Below are 19,888 nucleotides of genomic sequence, written 5' to 3'. Positions count from 1 at the left end.
GCAGGCTTTAAACCGACACAAATCAGGGGGGGGAGCGGACGTTCCGACTGATTCGGACTTAGCACGGGATTTTACTTTAAAATTGTGTCCCAAGACTTGGACTTACACACACCGGGAAGAAGATGGTGAACTCCGGCGTTCTTGATCGGGGAAGTGACACATTGAGGAAGTTGGGCACACAATCTTGTTGAATCGTGGCACAATGCATTGTCGTCGGACAATGCACTTTAGGGAACTCCGAGAAACCGTGTAAGTAAATATGCCCCATTATGATCCATATATAATCCATAGTTCATATACACTTTCATTTAGCTTATGAACATTGTACTAATATCCAACACATAGAAAGAAAGAGAAATGAGACAGATAAGAGATGAGATCCATGAGATGCCTATTTCTCCTACATATCTGCTATTCCACAACACACTGCTAGATCTGCTGTGCCTTCCTCCCCAAATAAAGAACTTATCTGTCTGTAGCTTTACACTCCTCAGACTGCTGCAGGCTGGACGTCAGTGTGTGTGTATCAGAGAGAGCTCCGCTCTGGAATGCAGGGGGAGGGGGCTAGAGGCAGAGAGAGAGAGAGAAATCTCAGCTCCACAGCCCTTCAAGTCAGAAGGTACAAGGTTGGGAACCAGAAGCAACTGAAATTGTGTACAAGACTGATAGAGACAGGTTGGACTTATATCTGTGAAATGTATTTTTGTTAATAACAGTAAATTATATAAAGTGTTATTTTGTTATCCTGAAAATATTTAAGAAACTTGTCCTTGGGAATACACCTTTAAGGGTACTATATGGAATACATTTTGAGCATCAAATAAGAGACTAGAACTCCAGTGTTTGCATTGTTTTGAACCTACTGTCTCAGAAGAGAGTCCGCAGAGAGTTAATTGTGAGCCTGCTTATTTTTCAGAGGTAGACAGACCTCTGAATGCTTTCAAATTCTGTGCTCACTGTAGGAGGAAGAGCAGAAGATAGTTTATACCTACTCTATTAATTTTTAAAATACAGAAAGAATTCCCTTAAAGGTTTAGACACACTTTCAGTGTGCTTTAACTAACTCCTCACAGTTTACTATTTTTATCCATTGAGAGAAAACTGACCTGGGGGCATTAGTTATTTACAATTAAAATAACAAATTCATAAAAATGATATTCCATATTTTTTAACCAAAGAGGCAAACAATTACAACCTATTGTATAATCTACAAAGCATAAATAAGCCATGAAGCACATCTACGATAAAATACAGTCTACTTTATGCGTCTTCCATATTAACAACGCCATACATAGTAGGTGTGAACAGCAGACCTACCTGTTTTGGCTAGTATCTAAGCCTTAGACCAGGAGTAAGGCTTAAATACTAGCTTAAACTTTAGGGCTGCTGTCCATACCTACTATGTCCTTATCCTTGGTGATTACAGCTTGCTCCATGGACTTTTGGGATAGTAACCACTTTATTTTTTATGACATTGTATAATCTATTTTTTTTTTTATTTATTTGAGTAATCTTACACTACTTATGGTCCCATTACAAAAGTATAACATGCATGCAATAAAACTAATGTGTTCTGTACTTCTGAAGCTGAAGTCATTACTCTTTTTATTTATTTCCCTGTGTGACTTTCATTAAAGCAGTCGATCAAAGTTAATTGCAAGTTTTGTTCAAGTACAGCTGTATAGCCACATAAGTCAAGGAAATCTAGATAATTATGTGTTTTAAAGATAAAGCCTTGATGTGAGTTACGTGAAACGGACATAGGGAAAATATTTTTTATTTATCTTTTAAATATATTTTTTTCTTTATATATATCAAGCATCATGCTTTAGACATTAAAATGCAGTTAGATTATTGCTATTTTGAGGCTCTTCATATATACATTAGTAAATGCACTTTTAAAGAAAGGCAATCGTTACATCATATCTGCTAAGAAGTACTTTTATAAGTACAGTTCAAAAGTGAACAACAAAGGAATTAACTTAAACTTGGGCAAACAGCATTACACTATAGACAGTACTATACTGCAATATTAGAGTTTGCTCACATAGCCACAGCATTAGAGAAGAAAAACTTATGTGCCTCTATATAAAAACAGAGTTACAGTATGGATGCATAGGGTGATTTATAAAGACCAGCACTGTATCGTTATCATATCATCCCCTGGCATAAAATGTGCCAAAATAGGACCCCATGAACACGAATATAAATGTATTCCAGTCAAAACACTGTTTCCAGCTAGAAAACAGCTTAATTTTAGTTTTCTGGTTCTACAAAACCATGTGGCCTGTTTTTTCTTCTTTTTATCATCAATGGAATAACACATGGGCTATCAACAAGAGCTATCTGTCCATGCATATATTGACGATCTTCCACAAAAGCCTACAGTTACCGCTAGCCTGTTCCTTAGTTCAAACCATAGTACTTTAAACTTTCAAAAATAAAAGTATTTTCTGACTATAAAATATTCCTGAATTTTAATTCAAGTTGGAAACATAATAACAAACCAAAATAAAATAGGTCACTACAGCAATTTGTAAAGCAGAAATGGTATTCGGCAATCCTGCAACCTATGGCAAGCTAACTAGAAATGTCTAAAAATAACATTTGTGTGACTATATGGAGTTATTTAAGAAATTACATTATCAGCTTTATTGTACAAGTACGTTGATCGGGTGTCAAGAAAACATGCAAAATTTGCATTCGCACTTATGGTGAATACCTAATCTTATAGTTCTACAGTTCTTATAGAATGGGGATAAAACTTGTGTGCTATTACAGGACTCATGGCTTTTAATAATGCTGGGCTTAGAGTTAGGCCCCTCGGTCAGTTCACTAGCCTGGTATTAAAGGGAACCTGTCATCAAGAAGCTACTTTTGAAATGATGACTGGTTCCAATAGCCTCTTTATATAGATTTAAAAAATGAAATATGACAAATTCCACTGCTTTTTAAACATTAATTTCTTTTAACATTACCTGGCTCCCTTCTAGCAGCATGTGGTAAGCCCCCGGGATGGAAGATTTGCAGGGGAGAGGGTGAGTGATGTGGAGGGCAGTGGGCAAGGAGGAGGGGAGGAGAGGTATTGAGGAGAAAACAACCTGTGCAAGAACTCCCCCCCCCCCCCCTTCCCACACACTGCAGCCAGGGAACCAGGTAATGTTAAAGAACTGATTTGACAGAGACATTTTTAAGATCAACTTGCCAGAGGCTATAGGAACCTGCCATAATGTAAAAATTACCTTCCTGATGATCGGTTCTCTTTAAGCCTCCTTTAGTCTGATTCCCTGACAGGTATTGCTTAACCTTGCTGTGTGCGGCTTTCCTTAATCTAGATCCTATTTGCCTAACATCTTGCATTCTGTTGTGACCTTGGTTTTTTCTTTCTTTATTCTCTCAGGTGGGATAAATAAGTACCATTGCTCATCTACCTGTACCCTCTACCTTACAATAAGACAGACTACTCCCATTGTTTGGTTTAATTTTAGCTTTGTCTTTTCTTTTATAGGTTAAACAAATTATGGAAGAAGCAGTTACAAGGAAATTTGTCCATGAAGACAGCAGCCACATCATTTCTTTTTGTGGTAAGATCTTAAGTTCCCTTCTGTGATTCTGTATAAAGTAACCTCTCGGTCATCAAAAGTTTAACAAAGTACAATGCACATGTTTGTGCATTAAAAAGTAAATGCAGGTTGACTGCTCATGTTTATATTATGCCTCTATAAAATGGTTAAAAAAAAGGTGGTTATTTGCAACGTCATAGGGTCAGGAGACAGTGTGAAGCTTAAAGGGCATCTACCACTAGGATGAAAGACTCCAGGTTCCATAGGTGTTAATGGAGCCTGGAGCCCATCAGGCTCATTTGCATACAGTCTTTCATCCTGGTGATAGATGTTGTTGTTATGGTATAATTCCCATCATTTTGGTATGACAATATTATGTACAATGCCTAAAAAGTGGAAACCCGCACAGCAAGTGTATACTTAAAGTATGTCTAAAGAGGCCATAACACCCTGATTAGCAATATGTAACCAAAGAAAAGACAAAAGGGAGTGTGTATAGGCCAAAAATATCTATATACAAATCTTTATTTATATCACAAATAATAAACACTACAAAACATGCATATGTGTTAAAAACACTTAAAACGTACACAAGTACATGCAGTTTGACCCATGCAAATGACCACAGTGGGTCTATGCATAGCACATGACCCTATAAAGACAATACATAGGTTGCCTGTTTCTGCCCTGTAAGAAAAGTGTCCGTGGGAGGGGACTAATGTGGCACAGTCAAAAGTCAAAACAGACTAATAGTAGTTCCCCTAAGCAACATGCAAAATGATGTGACAGGGACCAAAACAAGTCGGCACACTCTAGAATATACACAAAGAAGTGGAAAATATGAGGTTACCCATCCAAATGATAGACCAGGAATGCGACGTGTGCAAAGGGTCATGTGGGCAAAGAGTCCCCACGCGTTTCGTCGCTACATGCGACTTCCTCAGGGGTCCATATTGTATTGGCGGTCAATAGTCCGCCATATATACATAAGTGCCCCTCCCCAGGGTGCAATATAGCCACTCACATGTTTCCCACTGATGTTACAGCTGAGTGCTATCAAAATCCGCGGCGTCGCAGCAGCCATCCGCTAGTCATGTGATCCAGTAATAGTCTCGCGATCGCTGGGTCACGTGTCAAGTCATGTGACAAGTCGCGCGAGACTTGTAAGCCGCCGACATAGCGCATGCGTACCACTGAATATTACATTGTGTTGCCGGCAACATTGTTTCAATATGCGCAGGCGCCGGCACATTATCAATTAGTCGTGAAAATAGACTGATCCGCAGTATAGTGCGCTAATTGCTTGGAAGCAAAGTATTAAATCTACAATAGAAAAAATTTTTTGTTTTTTGTATAACACGGAGCATAGAGTCGGGTTAAATGTCAAATTACAGAGTAATTCGAGTTAAATAACTCTTTAGTATACAATGTGATTTGAGCTAGTAAAAAATAGCAGGAAGGTAAGTCATGGCTAACACCCTGGGGAGGAGAATTAAAAACAAATGCATGTCATGCAGAGTAAAGGAAAATTTCATAGTTAGTATCTACAGTACAGGTAACAAATATAATAAGTAACTTCATTTGATTGTGTGTCATCCATATTGACATCAGACCAGCTACAGTCCGTTTGATGAGGTAAGGTCCCAAAAATGCCTAAAAATAGAGATTGTGTTGGGGTAGTGGATGTATTCCCAAAAAGTTCATTCAATTTGTGCTAAATTCTCTTGTAGTAGCAGATTATCGTCCTTTGTATCAGGGTTCCTTAATGTTGGATCTTCTCCATCCAATGTGTCCAATGTTGAGTTCCCCATACCAAAGTGGGGTGGGGACTAAGGTCGAAAACGTTCCAAGAGACCACGACAGAGAAATTCAATATGCTTGGTGGGAGAATTCCAGGTAAGTATTGATAACAATAACGATGGTAAAATGGTATTCTATGAGCTCCATTCAGGTTTATCTTTAGAGAGAAAGAAGGTGTAATTGTTATTATTACAAGCCACCTGTTTGTTGCACCAGGGGGTGACTATGACCGTGATGAAAAGAAACAAATTTTTATGAAAATTGGAGAAGTGAGACAGAGGGGAGGAAGGCAAGAAAAGGGAAAGGAAGAGTGGAGTAGTGGAGAAAAAGAGAAAAGAAAAAGAAGAAGAAAAAAAAAAAAAAAAAAAAAAAAAAAAAAAGAAAGAAAGAGAAAGGGAGTGCAAGTGTGAGGGGCCCTAGGTGAAAAAAGAGGGAGTGTGGACCATAAGGGTCCAAAATATAAATAGTGCTTAGGTAGGGGACCATAAGGATCCAATCTAAGGAGGGGGGGGGGGGGAGTGCCCTGTCTGGGGAACCCCGGGTGATGTAGTGATAGGGGGCCATAAGGGTCCAAATCTATAAGAGAGCCCACTCTAGGGGGTGCGTGTGTGACTGAGTGGTGGGGGGTGAATGTCAGTGATTGTTATGTGACCCCACCAGTGTGAACTAGCATTATATAAAGATCCGAGCGATGTGCACAATAACCCAAACATGGCCATAAAGCCGCAATATGAAGAGAGGTATATATATGTGATGTGCACAATGGCTAGTGACATGCAAACCACTGTGTATATAATACAAAAAGTTGTTGAAAAAGTTAATATGGTTATGTCATACTCACCAACGGTTTGGGACACCTCCTATCGCTGCTTATAAAATCCTGTGAAGAGGAGATCTTCATTTATACCTGTGGGTGCAATACATCCTAGATTATAGATCCAGCGGGCCTCCCTGCGCAGTAGTTCGGGAACCAGGTCCCCACCACGTATGTTGCTCTGTACCATATCCAACCCCACAACTCTAATTCCATGTGTAAGGCCCCCATGGAAGAGTCTAAAATGTGTTGCAACAGTAGAGAGGACCTTACCCTGTTTGAAGTATTTTGTGGAATTCTGGATGCTCGAAAGATGCTGCTGAATCCTCTTTCTCAATTCTTGCGTTGTCTGCCCCACATAAAATTTTCCACACGGGCAGATGAGGCAGTAAATCACATTTTTGCTCTTGCAGTTGATATAGTGGTACAATTCAAAAGATCTGTGGTTGGTAGGGTTGGTCACCCGTTTCGACGGTAACATCAAGGGGCAGACCGTGCATCCCCCGCATGCATATGAGCCCTTGATCTTCTCTCCACGTCCCAAAGTTCTTTTGTTTCGTTGAAAGTGGCTTCTTGTCAGGTTGTCCTTCAAGTTTTTTGCTCTCCTTGCAATTAAGGATGGTTTTTCGGAAATCCAAGAGTCTAGACGTTTTTCGGCTCTCAAAATATTCCAGTTGTTTTCTAAGATTTGTCTGACTTCCTTCCATTGATTGTTGTACGTGGTTATGACTCCCAATTTAAACTCTGTAACTTTTTCACGTGGTCTCAAAAGTTGGTCACGACTACTATGTGCAGATCTAAGATATGCTTTGGAAATGACTTTCCTTGGGTATCCCCTGTGTTTAAAGCGATCCGTCAGATCCCTTGCATTTCTGCGAAAGTCGTCATTGGAGGTACAGTTCCTCCTAATCCGGGTGAACTGACCTACCGGTATGCTATCCTTCAGATGGCGCGGGTGGAAGCTCCCATAGTGTAGAAGCGCATTTGTGGCAGTCTGCTTCCTATAAAGGTCAGTATGTAGATGTTGGTCGCGGATTAAAATCTTCAAGTCCAGGAAGTCAATGCTCTCCTGTGAAAAGTGTGAAGTAAGAAAAATATTCAATCCATTGTTGTTAAGGCCACTGATAAATTCTTCACATAGCTTCAATGGTCCATTCCACAGCAGAAGGATGTCGTCAATAAATCTGTACCATCCCAACACATGTTGGGTGAATAGTTCCGATGGGTACACGTGCGCGTCCTCCCACCATCCCAAAAATAGGTTAGCGTAGGAGGGCGCGCACCGTGCACCCATCGCGGTCCCAGAAATCTGCCTGAAGTATCTAGAGTCAAAGGTGAAATAACTTTGCCTTAACACAAACTCCATAAGTTCCAACAGAAAAGAGTCATGCCTGCGATCACCCGTGCAACACATGTCTAGATAGTAGGCTATAGCTCTCAGCCCATCCTGGTGTGCTATGTTGGTATAAAGCGCTTCCACATCAAGCGTCACAATCCAGGTGTTTTCAGGTATGGTCACATTGCCTATCTTCCCAATCAGGTCAGATGAATCCCTAATGTAATATTATGTACAATCTCATGGTTACTGTACTATAGTATTATAGTGGTGAGAACAGGGATAGGCAGAAGCTCTCAAAGGAGGCAAAGGCACAAGTACATATACATTCAGAGACCTGTATGGAACAGATTTTATTGAAACTTGTCAAACCATTTTAACCCTCAGGTGACCATTTTTGTGTCTCTGCTTCTAATTTTTTTAATTTTGCCATTTACAGAGCCATTGGAGAGCTTGTTACCCTAGGGCCAAACTGTACTACCGAGTGGAACCATTTAAAGGGGTTGGCCACTTTCAGCAAATAATTGATATGGTTTGTGTAAGGAAAAGTCATACAATTTTCCAATGTACTTAATGCATCAATTTCTCACTGTTTTCTAGATTTCTGCTTGCTTCCCTGCTATAGAAAGCTTCTGTTTACTTTCAGTGGATAAAATAGTCACACAGTCGTTATCACATAAATGATCAATTATTTGCCATAAGTGGACAACCTCTTTAATATTCTTTACACTGACAGATGCGTGAATCAAGCTTGCCAGCTTGCCATTTCTTGCAGATGTTCTGTCACTTTTACGGTGTGGTCCACGTGATGCATCTCCTTTTATTTTTTATGTCACCAAAATCATTGAAAACGAATGCAAAAAATTCCATTGTGTTGCGATATTGTGACACTTAGGCAAACGGAATTTGGGTAAGAAGTAATTTTTTTGCAGGACAAGCTGACGTTTTCATTGATACAATTTTGGAAGCAGTGCAACTTTTTGATCACTTTTCATTATATTTTTTAAGTGGCAAAATGTAAAGTGGAAACATTGGTTATTTTTATATTTTGACAAATCAGCATTTTGGTATACAGAAATTCCTGAGTGGAATTCATTAATGTGTTGCATGATCCGACTACGCCAGTCATCATCACAATGGTGCAGGAGAAAACTGTCGAGTTCTACATTTATACCTGCTTTTAGAATCCTCCTAATTTTCTGACACCCATTTGCCCAACGCCACACCCAATTTCTGAAGGACACGCTCCTTTTTTAACTTTGATAAATGTGGCACAAGACTGTTTATTGTCACAAATCCGCCAGAATTCCCTCCACCGTGTTTAGGATTTTGTTTATATATGTTTTCTAGGGAAAAGGGATGGTGTATTAAATATTTCCATTGTTTATACACTGAATATTGTCTCACACCGGGTCTAAGGATCTTATACTAGTACCTAATGGCAGGCAGGGTATTTCTGTCTAGCACATGGATGACTGTACAACCCTTCAAAGAAATGCCTTCAAACTCCATTACTGCCAAACCAGTCATACTGGAGGATATTGTAGGTAGTAGAACATTCTACTACCTTCCATGTATAGTGTTTCCACAGTCACATGTGCTCAGTGTGATCTTGCTCTCATCCGTGAATAGCACAGGGTGCCAGTGGAAAATCTTGGTGTTTTCTGGCAAATGGCAAACGCGCTACATAGTGTTGGGCTATAAACAGAACCCCAACTTTTGGATGTCGGGCCCTCCTGCCACCCTCATGGAGTCAGTTTCTGACAATTTAAGCAGGCACATCAATATTCGTGACCTGCTGGAGGTTGTTTTGCAAGGCTTTGGCATTGCACTGGGTTGTTTCCCTCCTATGGTCCCCTCCATGTCTCCTGGAGTACTCGCCTGCTTTCTGGTATTTGCTCCATGCTCTGGATGCTATGCTGACTGATACAGCTAACCCTCTTGCCAGAGCACACATTTAGGTGCTATCCTGGATGAGCTGCACTAACTGAGCAACTTCTGTGGGTTGTAGACACAGTGGGGGTCATTTACTAAGGGCCCGATTCGCGTTTTCCCGACGTGTTACCCGAATATTTCCGATTTGCGCCGATTGTACCTGAATTGCCCCGGGATTGTGGCGCACGCGATCGGATTGTGGCGCATCGGCGCCGGGACGCGCGCGACGGAAATCGGGGGGCGTGGCCGAACAAAAACCCGACGTATTCGGAAAAACCGCCGCATTTAAAAACCGGAAAAGTGTCGCTTGGGGAGCGCTTACCTTCACCTGGCCCGAGGTGGTGGATTCCGGCGCGATGAGATGACTTTCAGCGCAGCAGCGCCACCTGGTGGACTGCGGAGGAACTACCTTCTTAAATCCCGGCCGGACCCGAATCCAGAGCAGAGAACGCGCCGCTGGATCGCGAATGGGCCGGGTAAGTAAATTTGCCCCAGTATCTCCTGCCTCCTAACCAAATGCTAAAGTGACCAAAACAGCCAAAAAGGAAGAGAATAGTAAAAAAGTCTGGTCACCACCTATAGAACCAATCTGTTAATTGGGTTATCTTGGTAATTTCCTTCTAATCCTTTCTACCTGTTGCCTGTTTTATTTGCACAACAGCAGGAGAAATTTCCCAACGGGACTGGTTGATATCACAAGAGTGTTATTGACTTGGAGTTGCATTGTGTTGTTTAAGTGTTCCCTTGTTTATATATATGTATGTACATTCTTTAACCCCTTAGCGCTCTGCGCCGTAGCTGTACTGCGCTGAGTCCCGCAAATAGCGCTCAGCGCAGTACAGCTACTGCGCAGAGACGATGCCGGTTCAGCGCTGTATAGCAGCCGAACCGGCATCGTTAGCCGCGGGATTTCAACGGTAATCTACCGTTGACATCCCCGGCTAACACCCGCGGTCGGAGTGGGCTCCGATCGCGGGTGTTTAACCTGTTAAATGCCGCGGTCAACGCGACCGCGGCATTTAACATGCCTTCTGGGGGTCTTTACATCACAATCGGCCCCCCCGCACCGTTTTCGGGGGGGCCGATTGCTGTTTTGGCACCTCTGGGGTCCGATCGGGACCCCAGAGAAGCCTGGAGGGTTTACTTTTAAGATGGCGTCTGTGACGTCATCTTAAAGGCAAAGTGTCAGCCTATGCATCTGCATAGGCTGGCACTGATAATACCCTGCAATACATTAGTATTGCAGAGTATTATCAAGAACAAGCAATCAGATGATTGCTTGTTCATATCCCATGGTGGATCATGTAAAAAAATGTAAAAAAAAATGTTTTTCAATAAAAAATTACTTTATAAATCACTAAAAATGCCCATAAGCCCCAAAACATATAAAGAGACATATAACACTCAAAAAAGTCTAAATCATAACACAAACCCCACATATATAGTATCACCGCGTCCGTAACAATCCGTAGAATAAAACTAAATAACTATTGAACCCATATGATGAACGCCGTAAAAAAAAAACGTTAAAAACCCGCCAAAAATTATGATTTTTACCTATTATATCCCACTAAAAATGCAATAAAAAGTGATCAACAAAACATATGTACTCCAGAATGATATTGTTGCAAAGAACAACATGTCCCGCAAAAAACAAGCCATCAACCAGCTCTGTAGCCAAAAACGTAACAATGTTATGCCACTTGGAAGCCGGCGATGCAAAAATGATAGATTTTTCCCCACATTAGGGTTTTATTTGGCAAATTTAGTAAAACATAAGAAAAAATATTCATGTCTGGTATCCCCGTAATCGTATCGACCCATAGAATAAAGATAACAGGATTATTAGGCTATACGGTGAACACAAAAAAAAAAAAAGTAAAAAATCCAGTACAGAATTGATGCTTTTCTACTCATGACCTCAAAAAAAAGTTCCAAAATTTTCAACAATAGGTGATACCAACCCCAAAATGGTAACACTGGAAAAAGCATCTCGTCCCGCAAAAAAAATGCCGTCACATGGCCCAAATAACGGAAAAGCGAAAATGTTATAGCCTTCAAAAGGGGGCAACCAGAAAACTAAAATCCTGGCAGCTGCAGGGTGCTCCTTCCCTTCTGCGCCTTGCTGTGCCCCCATAACACAAGTAATGTCCACATGTGGGGGGTCGCTGCACTCAGGAGAAATTGTAGAACAAATTTTATGGTGAGTTTTCTCTTTTTATCTTTTGGAAATGTGTAAATTTTAGGGCTAGATGAACGTATAACCGACAAAATTTGACCATTCTAAATTTCACCGCCATTTTGATTCAATTACTATGAAGATCTCAAGGGGTTAACAATCTTTGTAAATGCTGTTTCTGATAGTTTGAGGGGTGCAGATTTGAAAATGGGTTGGTTATATAGGCGGTTTTGTTGCTAAATATGTAAAATTTGATTTCAAACAGTATTTATCCCCAAAATAGTCAATTCCGAAAATACGGAAAATCGCTATTCGATTTGTAGGCCGCGTGACGTCAAAATAAATTATCCAAACATTTCAAAAATTATGAAAATGTAAAGTAGACAAATGGGAAATGTTATTCTGCAAGTTATTTAGGTGTTAAATCTATCTGCCTGAAAACGCGGTGGTTTTGAATTTCGAAAATGGCAAATTTTTCTAAAAATTCATCATTTTTTTTCTTTTTTTTGTAAATAAACGCAAAACGTATCAGCCAAAATTTACCACTAAAATGAAGTACAACATGTGGGGAAAAAACAATATCAGAATCGCTTTGATAAGTAACAGTGTTCAAAAGTTATAACCATATAAAGAGACGCAGGTCAAATTTCAAAAAAAAGTTGCGAGCCTTAACCTGCAAACAGGCTGCGTCCTTAAGGGGTTAAATTTCGTTAACAATTTTGCAGGCCCTTACAATTCAAATCCCTTGTACAATATATTGCATTACAACTGTGGTATATTCCCTATTAAGCACTCCCTGTGTCTGGCTGCAATAGACTTTGATGAATGAAGTTCTTTGAGCATCTGAGAGATGTCTGGTTGTCATGGCAACCGAACAGTGTCTTGCAATGAAGACACAGCTGTGACTACCATGATCAACCATGTCACCTAAGAAATTTACTGTTCAAGTAGGTAGCAGTATCTGCTGCAAAGTAAAGCAGACACCTGCCCTGTTTGGAGAAGAATCTTCCTGTGAGCCCCCCATAGTACATAACGGCACCATGATGTACAATGCAGTGATGTGTCGTAAGGGGTTGTACAAGCTGAACATGGAGTTATAGACAACAGCTGGCATATAGATGGGCAGTAGGGTTTAGGGAGACAAGAGGTAGACTGAGAAGCCAGTCTTTGCACAAGAGTTTTCAGCGCAAAAAATTTGCTGAAAAACCTCACCTCGGGTTATACACAAGTCAATAAAAAAATCAACTTGCTTGCCCTCTGGTGCTCCAGTGCACAGTGCGGCTCCTCTTCATTCTTCTCTGTGCTTTATTAGCCAGCGGAGGCGCGTCCATGTGATCTGCCAGCCGGCACACACTATGATGCGGCAGTGTTGCCGCTGATGACTTCACAGCAGACGCGTCTCTGCCGGCTGTTACAGCAAAGAAAAGAAAGAAGAGGGGCCGTGGAGACCAGAACATTGGGGAGCTGCGCCAGGCATCGGGACCGCCCAAAGTAAATTTTTATTTTTAATGTGCTTGGCTGGCAGGCTGTATACTACAGGGGGCTGGCAGGCTGTATACTACAGGGGGCTGGCAGGCTGTATACTACAGGGGGCTGGCAGGCTGTATACTACAGGGGGCTGGCAGGCTGTATACTACAGGGGGCTGGCAGGCTGTATACTACAGGGGGCTGGCAGGCTGTATACTACAGGGGGCTGGCAGGCTGTATACTACAGGGGGCTGGCAGGCTGTATACTACAGGGGGCTGGCAGGCTGTATACTACTGAGGCCGGGCTGGCTGCATACTACTGGGGGGGGGGCTGGCTGCATACTACTGGGGGGGGCTGGCTGTATTTTACTGGGGGCTGGCAGACTATATACTTCTGGGGGCTTGCAAACTATATACTACTGGGGGCTGGCTGGCTGTATACTACATGGGACTGGCTGGCTGTATACTACTGGGGGCTGGCTGGCTGTATACTACATGGGACTGGCTGGCTGTATACTACATGGGACTGGCTGGCTGTATACTACATGGGACTGGCTGGCTGTATACTACATGGGACTGGCTGGCTGTATACTACATGGGACTGGCTGGCTGGCTGTATACTACATGGGACTGGCTGGCTGTATACTACATGGGACTGGCTGGCTGTATACTACATGGGACTGGCTGGCTGTATACTACTGGGGACTGGCTGGCTGTATAATACATGGGGCTGGCTGTATAATACATGGGGCTGGCTGTATAATACATGGGGCTGGCTGTATAATACATGGGGCTGGCTGTATAATACATGGGGCTGGCTGTATAATACATGGGGCTGGCTGTATAATACATGGGGCTGGCTGGCTGTATAATACATGGGGCTGGCTGTATAATACATGGGGCTGGCTATCTGTATACTACACGGGGCTGGTTGGCTGTATACTACACGGGGCTGGTTGGCTGTATACTACACGGGGCTGGTTGGCTGTATACTACACGGGGCTTGTTGGCTGTATACTACACGGGGCTTGTTGGCTGTATACTACACGGGGCTTGTTGGCTGTATACTACACGGGGCTTGTTGGCTGTATACTACACGGGGCTTGTTGGCTGTATACTACACGGGGCTTGTTGGCTGTATACTACACGGGGCTTGTTGGCTGTATACTACACGGGGCTTGTTGGCTGTATACTACACGGGGCTTGTTGGCTGTATACTACAAGGGGCTTGTTGGCTGTATACTACACGGGGCTTGTTGGCTGTATACTACACGGGGCTTGTTGGCTGTATACTACACGGGGCTTGTTGGCTGTATACTACACGGGGCTTGTTGGCTGTATACTACACGGGGCTTGTTGGCTGTATACTACACGGGGCTGGTTGGCTGTATACTACACGGGGCTGGTTGGCTGTATACTACACGGGGCTGGTTGGCTGTATACTACACGGGGCTGGTTGGCTGTATACTACACGGGGCTGGCTGGCTGTATACTACACGGGGCTGGCTGGCTGTATACTACACGGGGCTGGCTGGCTGTATACTACACGGGGCTGGCTGGCTGTATACTACACGGGGCTGGCTGGCTGTATACTACACGGGGCTGGCTGGCTGTATACTACACGGGGCTGGCTGGCTGTATACTACACGGGGCTGGCTGGCTGTATACTACACGGGGCTGGCTGGCTGTATACTACACGGGGCTGGCTGGCTGTATACTACACGGGGCTGGCTGGCTGTATACTACACGGGGCTGGCTGGCTGTATACTACACGGGGCTGGCTGGCTGTATACTACACGGGGCTGGCTGGCTGTATACTACACGGGGCTGGCTGGCTGTATACTACACGGGGCTGGCTGGCTGTATACTACACGGGGCTGGCTGGCTGTATACTACACGGGGCTGGCTGGCTGTATACTACACGGGGCTGGCTGGCTGTATACTACACGGGGCTGGCTGGCTGTATACTACACGGGGCTGGCTGGCTGTATACTACACGGGGCTGGCTGGCTGTATACTACACGGGGCTGGCTGGCTGTATACTACACGGGGCTGGCTGGCTGTATACTACACGGGGCTGGCTGGCTGTATACTACACGGGGCTGGCTGGCTGTATACTACACGGGGCTGGCTGGCTGTATACTACACGGGGCTGGCTGGCTGTATACTACACGGGGCTGGCTGGCTGTATACTACACGGGGCTGGTTGGCTGTATACTACACGGGGCTGGCTGGCTGTATACTACAAGGGGCTTGTTGGCTGTATACTACACGGGGCTTGTTGGCTGTATACTACACGGGGCTTGTTGGCTGTATACTACACGGGGCTGGTTGGCTGTATACTACACGGGGCTGGCTGGCTGTATACTACACGGGGCTGGCTGGCTGTATACTACACGGGGCTGGCTGGCTGTATACTACACGGGGCTGGCTGGCTGTATACTACACGGGGCTGGCTGGCTGTATACTACACGGGGCTGGCTGGCTGTATACTACACGGGGCTGGCTGGCTGTATACTACACGGGGCTGGCTGGCTGTATACTACACGGGGCTGGCTGGCTGTATACTACACGGGGCTGGCTGGCTGTATACTACACGGGGCTGGCTGGCTGTATACTACACGGGGCTGGCTGGCTGTATACTACACGGGGCTGGCTGGCTGCATACTACACGGGGCTGGCTGGCTGCATACTACACGGGGCTGGCTGGCTGCATACTACACGGGGCTGGCTGGCTGCATACTACACGGGGCTGGCTGGCTGCATACTACACGGGGCTGGCTGGCTGCATACTACACGGGGCTGGCTGGCTGCATACTACACGGGGCTGGCTGGCTGCATACTACACGGGACTGGAGGCTGGCTGGCTATATACTACACGGGGCTTGTTGGCTGTATACTACATGGGGCTGGCTGGCTTTATACTACTTGGGGCTGGCTATATTCTACTGGGGGCTGGCTCGCTATATACTACATGGGGCTGGGTAGTACTGGGGGCTGGCTGGCTGGGTAGTACTGGGGGCTGGCTGGCTGTCTACTACTGGGGTCTGGATATATTCTACTGGGGGCTAGCTGGTTATATACTACTGGGGGCTGGCTATATATTGAGGGGGGGGGCTTTGACCAATGCATTTCCCACCCTCGGCTTACACTCGAGTCAATAGGTTTTCCCAGTTTTTTGTTGGTAAAATTAGGGGTCTCAGCTTATACTCGGGTCGGCTTTTACTCGAATATATACGGTAATACAATAAAATGCATTCATAAATTATATTTGTAAACTAATATCTATCATATTCCCCACAGCTGCTCAAAAAGAAGTGCAGAGCATTAGTTGCACTGTAATGCTTAGGTTCTGTTTCAGTGTGATCAAACTTTTAACTGGTATTGTAGGTTGATTAGAATTTGAAATGCAATTGGGTTTTATCCCTTGTAATACTTTTTAGCTATCTAGTGGTATTTGATAGAAAAGCAGAATGTAATCATTGTTAGTGAATATAAGGTTTTCGGGAAGTATTCAGGCCTCTTGAACTTATCTACCTTTTGCCACATTTCAGGCTTCATACATAAAGACATAAGGATTGGGGGATCCATCCACTAATGGGCAGCCCCGAGGTCTGCCAAGTGCTCTGGGGCTGCCCGATGCTCTGGCGGTCTGACTGTAAACTGTCTACTGCTCTACAATGAATAAGTATTGTAGAGCAGTGTTTTGGACTTGAACCAGCGATCAGAGCTTCACTGCTTCAAGTTCAAGTTTGTGTAAGTAAAAAAAAGTTAAAAATGTTAAAATTCAAACCGAATTAATAAAAAAAAAGTCATTTGCCCATAAAAAAGTATAAAAAAACACACACACACAAATCCCCCCCCCCCTCCCCCCCACACACACATTTTTGGTATTACCACATCTGTAACAATCTATATAATAAAACAGAATAAAATGCAAAAAGTGTTTAGAAGAAAAGATGATTTTTAATTAATAACTTTTGAAAAAATGCTCTAAAAAGTGATAAAAAAAAGTTCCGCACTCTAAAATAAGACCACTTAAAAGAACAACTCTTCTCTCAAAAAATAAGCACCTAACCAGATTTGTCAGCCTAAAAATAAAAAAGTTATGCATATGGTGATGCTAAAATGAACAAGATTTTCTCCAAATTAGTTTTTATTCAGTAAAATTTAATAAAATACACAAACCCGCCACATATTTGGTATCGCTGCGTCTGTGACAATCTTCAAAATTAAACAGAATCGTTATTAGACCCACAAAGTGAACCCCATAAAAACAACCCCAAAAAAAGTTCAGAAAAAAGATAATTTTTAATTAATACCCTTTAAAAAATACTCTAAAACAGGGGTAAGGAACCTATGGCTCGGGAGCCAGATATGGCTCTTTTGTTGGCTGCATCTGGCTCTCAGACAGATCTTTAATAAATAGTGATGTCTGCTGTGTGTGTCTTAGACTGATCACTGGACACAGGCAGCGATGTTACCACTGCCTACGTCCTCTGTTCGACCCAGGCACCATCACCACCATTGTCTAAGCCTGGGTCAAAGAGAATAGCGTGGGAGAGATGAGGAGCTGGCTGCAGGGAGCACAGGTAAGTGAATATTCTTTTTTTTTTTTTTTTTTTTTGCTGCGACTACCTATCTACTGGGGAGCATGTACTGTGGCTACCTATCTACTTGGGGGCATGTGCTATGGCTACCTATCTACTGGGAGTATGTGCTGTGGCTACCTATCTACTGTTGAGCATGTACTGTGGCTACCTATCTACTGTGAGTATGTGCTGGGGCTACCTATCTAATGGAGGAGATATGCTGTGGCTACCTATATACTTGGGGGCATGTGCTGTGGCTACCTATATACTGGGGGACATGTGCTATGGCTTCCTATCTGGTAGCCGCGGGTCTTTATATGAACCCAGGAAGTGGGCAGCTGGCCAATCAGCCAGCCGGGAAGGGAGCTGGAAAGTGTTGGGTTGAGTGAGCTTGGAAAGGGGCACGGGTGTGCCTGCGATCCAAGACCTAGATCGCAGGGGCACCCAGGAAACTCAGACTACCTATCTACTGGGGGGCATATGCATATGGTACGGCTCTTACGGAATAACATTTTAAAATATGTGGCGTTCATGGCTCTCCCAGCCAAAAAGGTTCCTGACCCCTGCTCTAAAAGATGATAAAGTTACAGACTCTTAAATTAGGCCACTAAAAAGGACAACGCTTCTCGCAAAACACAGGCCCTTAACAATATTTGTTGGCCGAAAAATAAAAGTTATGAATGTGAAAGTTGGTGATGCTAAAATTAACAACCTTTTCACCAAATTATTTTTTATTCAGTAAAAATGGGGGGAAAAAATTAAATCTATATAAACAACTATTGTTGTCTCACCAATTAGCTAGAGATGCCCCAGAAAAGTGCATCTCATGTGGCAAAAAAATAAGCCCCTATAGGTCTACATTAAAAAAAAAAGAAAAAAAATTATAGCCTGCACAATGTGCAATGCAAATCTGCTCTGGATGGCACCTCCTTCCCTTCTATGCCCGGCCATGCGCCCATACAGCAGGTTACCACCACATATGGAGTATCCGTGTATGTGGGAGAAATTAGGTATCCAACTTTGCAGAGCCTTTTTTTTCATTTTATCCATTGCAAATGTTTAATTTTCTACACAAAATGAATGTATTGTCAAATAATATTACAATTTGTAGACCGCATTTTGTTTCAACCCCTATAAAAACTTGTAAAAAGTGCTTTTTCATACGTTGAGAGGTGTAGTTTACAGAATGGGGTAATTTACAAGTCTTTATTATTTTGGCCTCTCTCAGTCAATTAAAAGTTGAGCAGGTCCATCCAAATATGGGGTTTTGATGATTTTCCCAAAATATGTGAAAAATGCCACCTAAATTCTAAGCCTCATAATATTCTTGTAAAATACATTGAATCTTAAAAAACCATGACAACATAAAGTAGACATTTAGGAAACTTAAGTTATGAATTTATTAGGGTGACTATCTGCTTCAAAAGTAGAGATTTTAGAACTTTGAAAATAATGAATTTTTCTAAATTTTTGCCAAATTCATTTTTTTCATAACTAAGCACAAAATATATTTTTAACTAATTTGAACTACATTGTGTCACGAGAAAACAGTCTCAAAATCCCTGGTATTACAAAGCTCTAAGCACTTATAGTGACACAGGGCAGATTTGAAAAATGGGGCCACGTCCCAGAGGCCAAAATAGGCTATGTTCCAAAGAAGTTAAAGTACAGAGAGCATCATGAAGACCAAGGAACACACCAGGCAGGTCCATGATACTGTTATGGAGAAATTTAAAGCCGGATTTGGATACAAAAAGATTTCACAAAATTTTAAACATCGCAAGGAGCACTGTGCAAGCGATCATATTGAAATGGAAGGCGTATCAGACCACTGCAAATTTACCGAGACCCAGCCGTCCATCTTAAACTATCATCTAAACAAGAAGATTGATCAGAGATGCAGGCAAGAGGCCAATGATCACTCCGATGAACTGGATGAACTGCAGATCTTCAGCTGAGGTGGGAGAGTCTGTCCATAGGATCAGTCATACACTGCACAAATCTGCCCTTTGAGAAATGGCTTTCTTCTTGCCACGCTTCCATAAAGATATCCATAAAAAGTCTTGTTTAAAGTTTGCCTGGGAGACACTCTAAACATGCGGAAGAAGGTGCTCCGGTCAGATGAAACCAAAATCAAACTTTTTGGCCACAATGTCAAGATATGTTTGGCCTAAAAGCAACGCAGCTCATCAGCCTGAACAC

The 19,888-nt window shown here is 43.0% G+C and overlaps 1 protein-coding gene across 1 annotated transcript in view; it reads left to right on the top strand.

Annotated features, from left to right (window-relative positions):
- Window positions 1–19,888, top strand: part of SGSM1 (small G protein signaling modulator 1) — a 139,199-nt gene that overhangs the window by 36,104 nt on the left and 83,207 nt on the right. Inside the window, exon 3 of the mRNA XM_072147125.1 lies at window positions 3,509–3,584. Coding sequence (XP_072003226.1) covers window positions 3,509–3,584 — 76 coding nt within the window. The remainder of the gene's footprint in view (window positions 1–3,508; window positions 3,585–19,888) is intronic.

Source organism: Engystomops pustulosus, chromosome 1, assembly GCF_040894005.1.
Source record: "Engystomops pustulosus chromosome 1, aEngPut4.maternal, whole genome shotgun sequence".
Lineage (NCBI taxonomy): Eukaryota > Metazoa > Chordata > Amphibia > Anura > Leptodactylidae > Engystomops > Engystomops pustulosus.
Note: the sequence above shows the minus strand (reverse complement) of the source record. Positions and strands in the feature narration are given on the sequence as shown.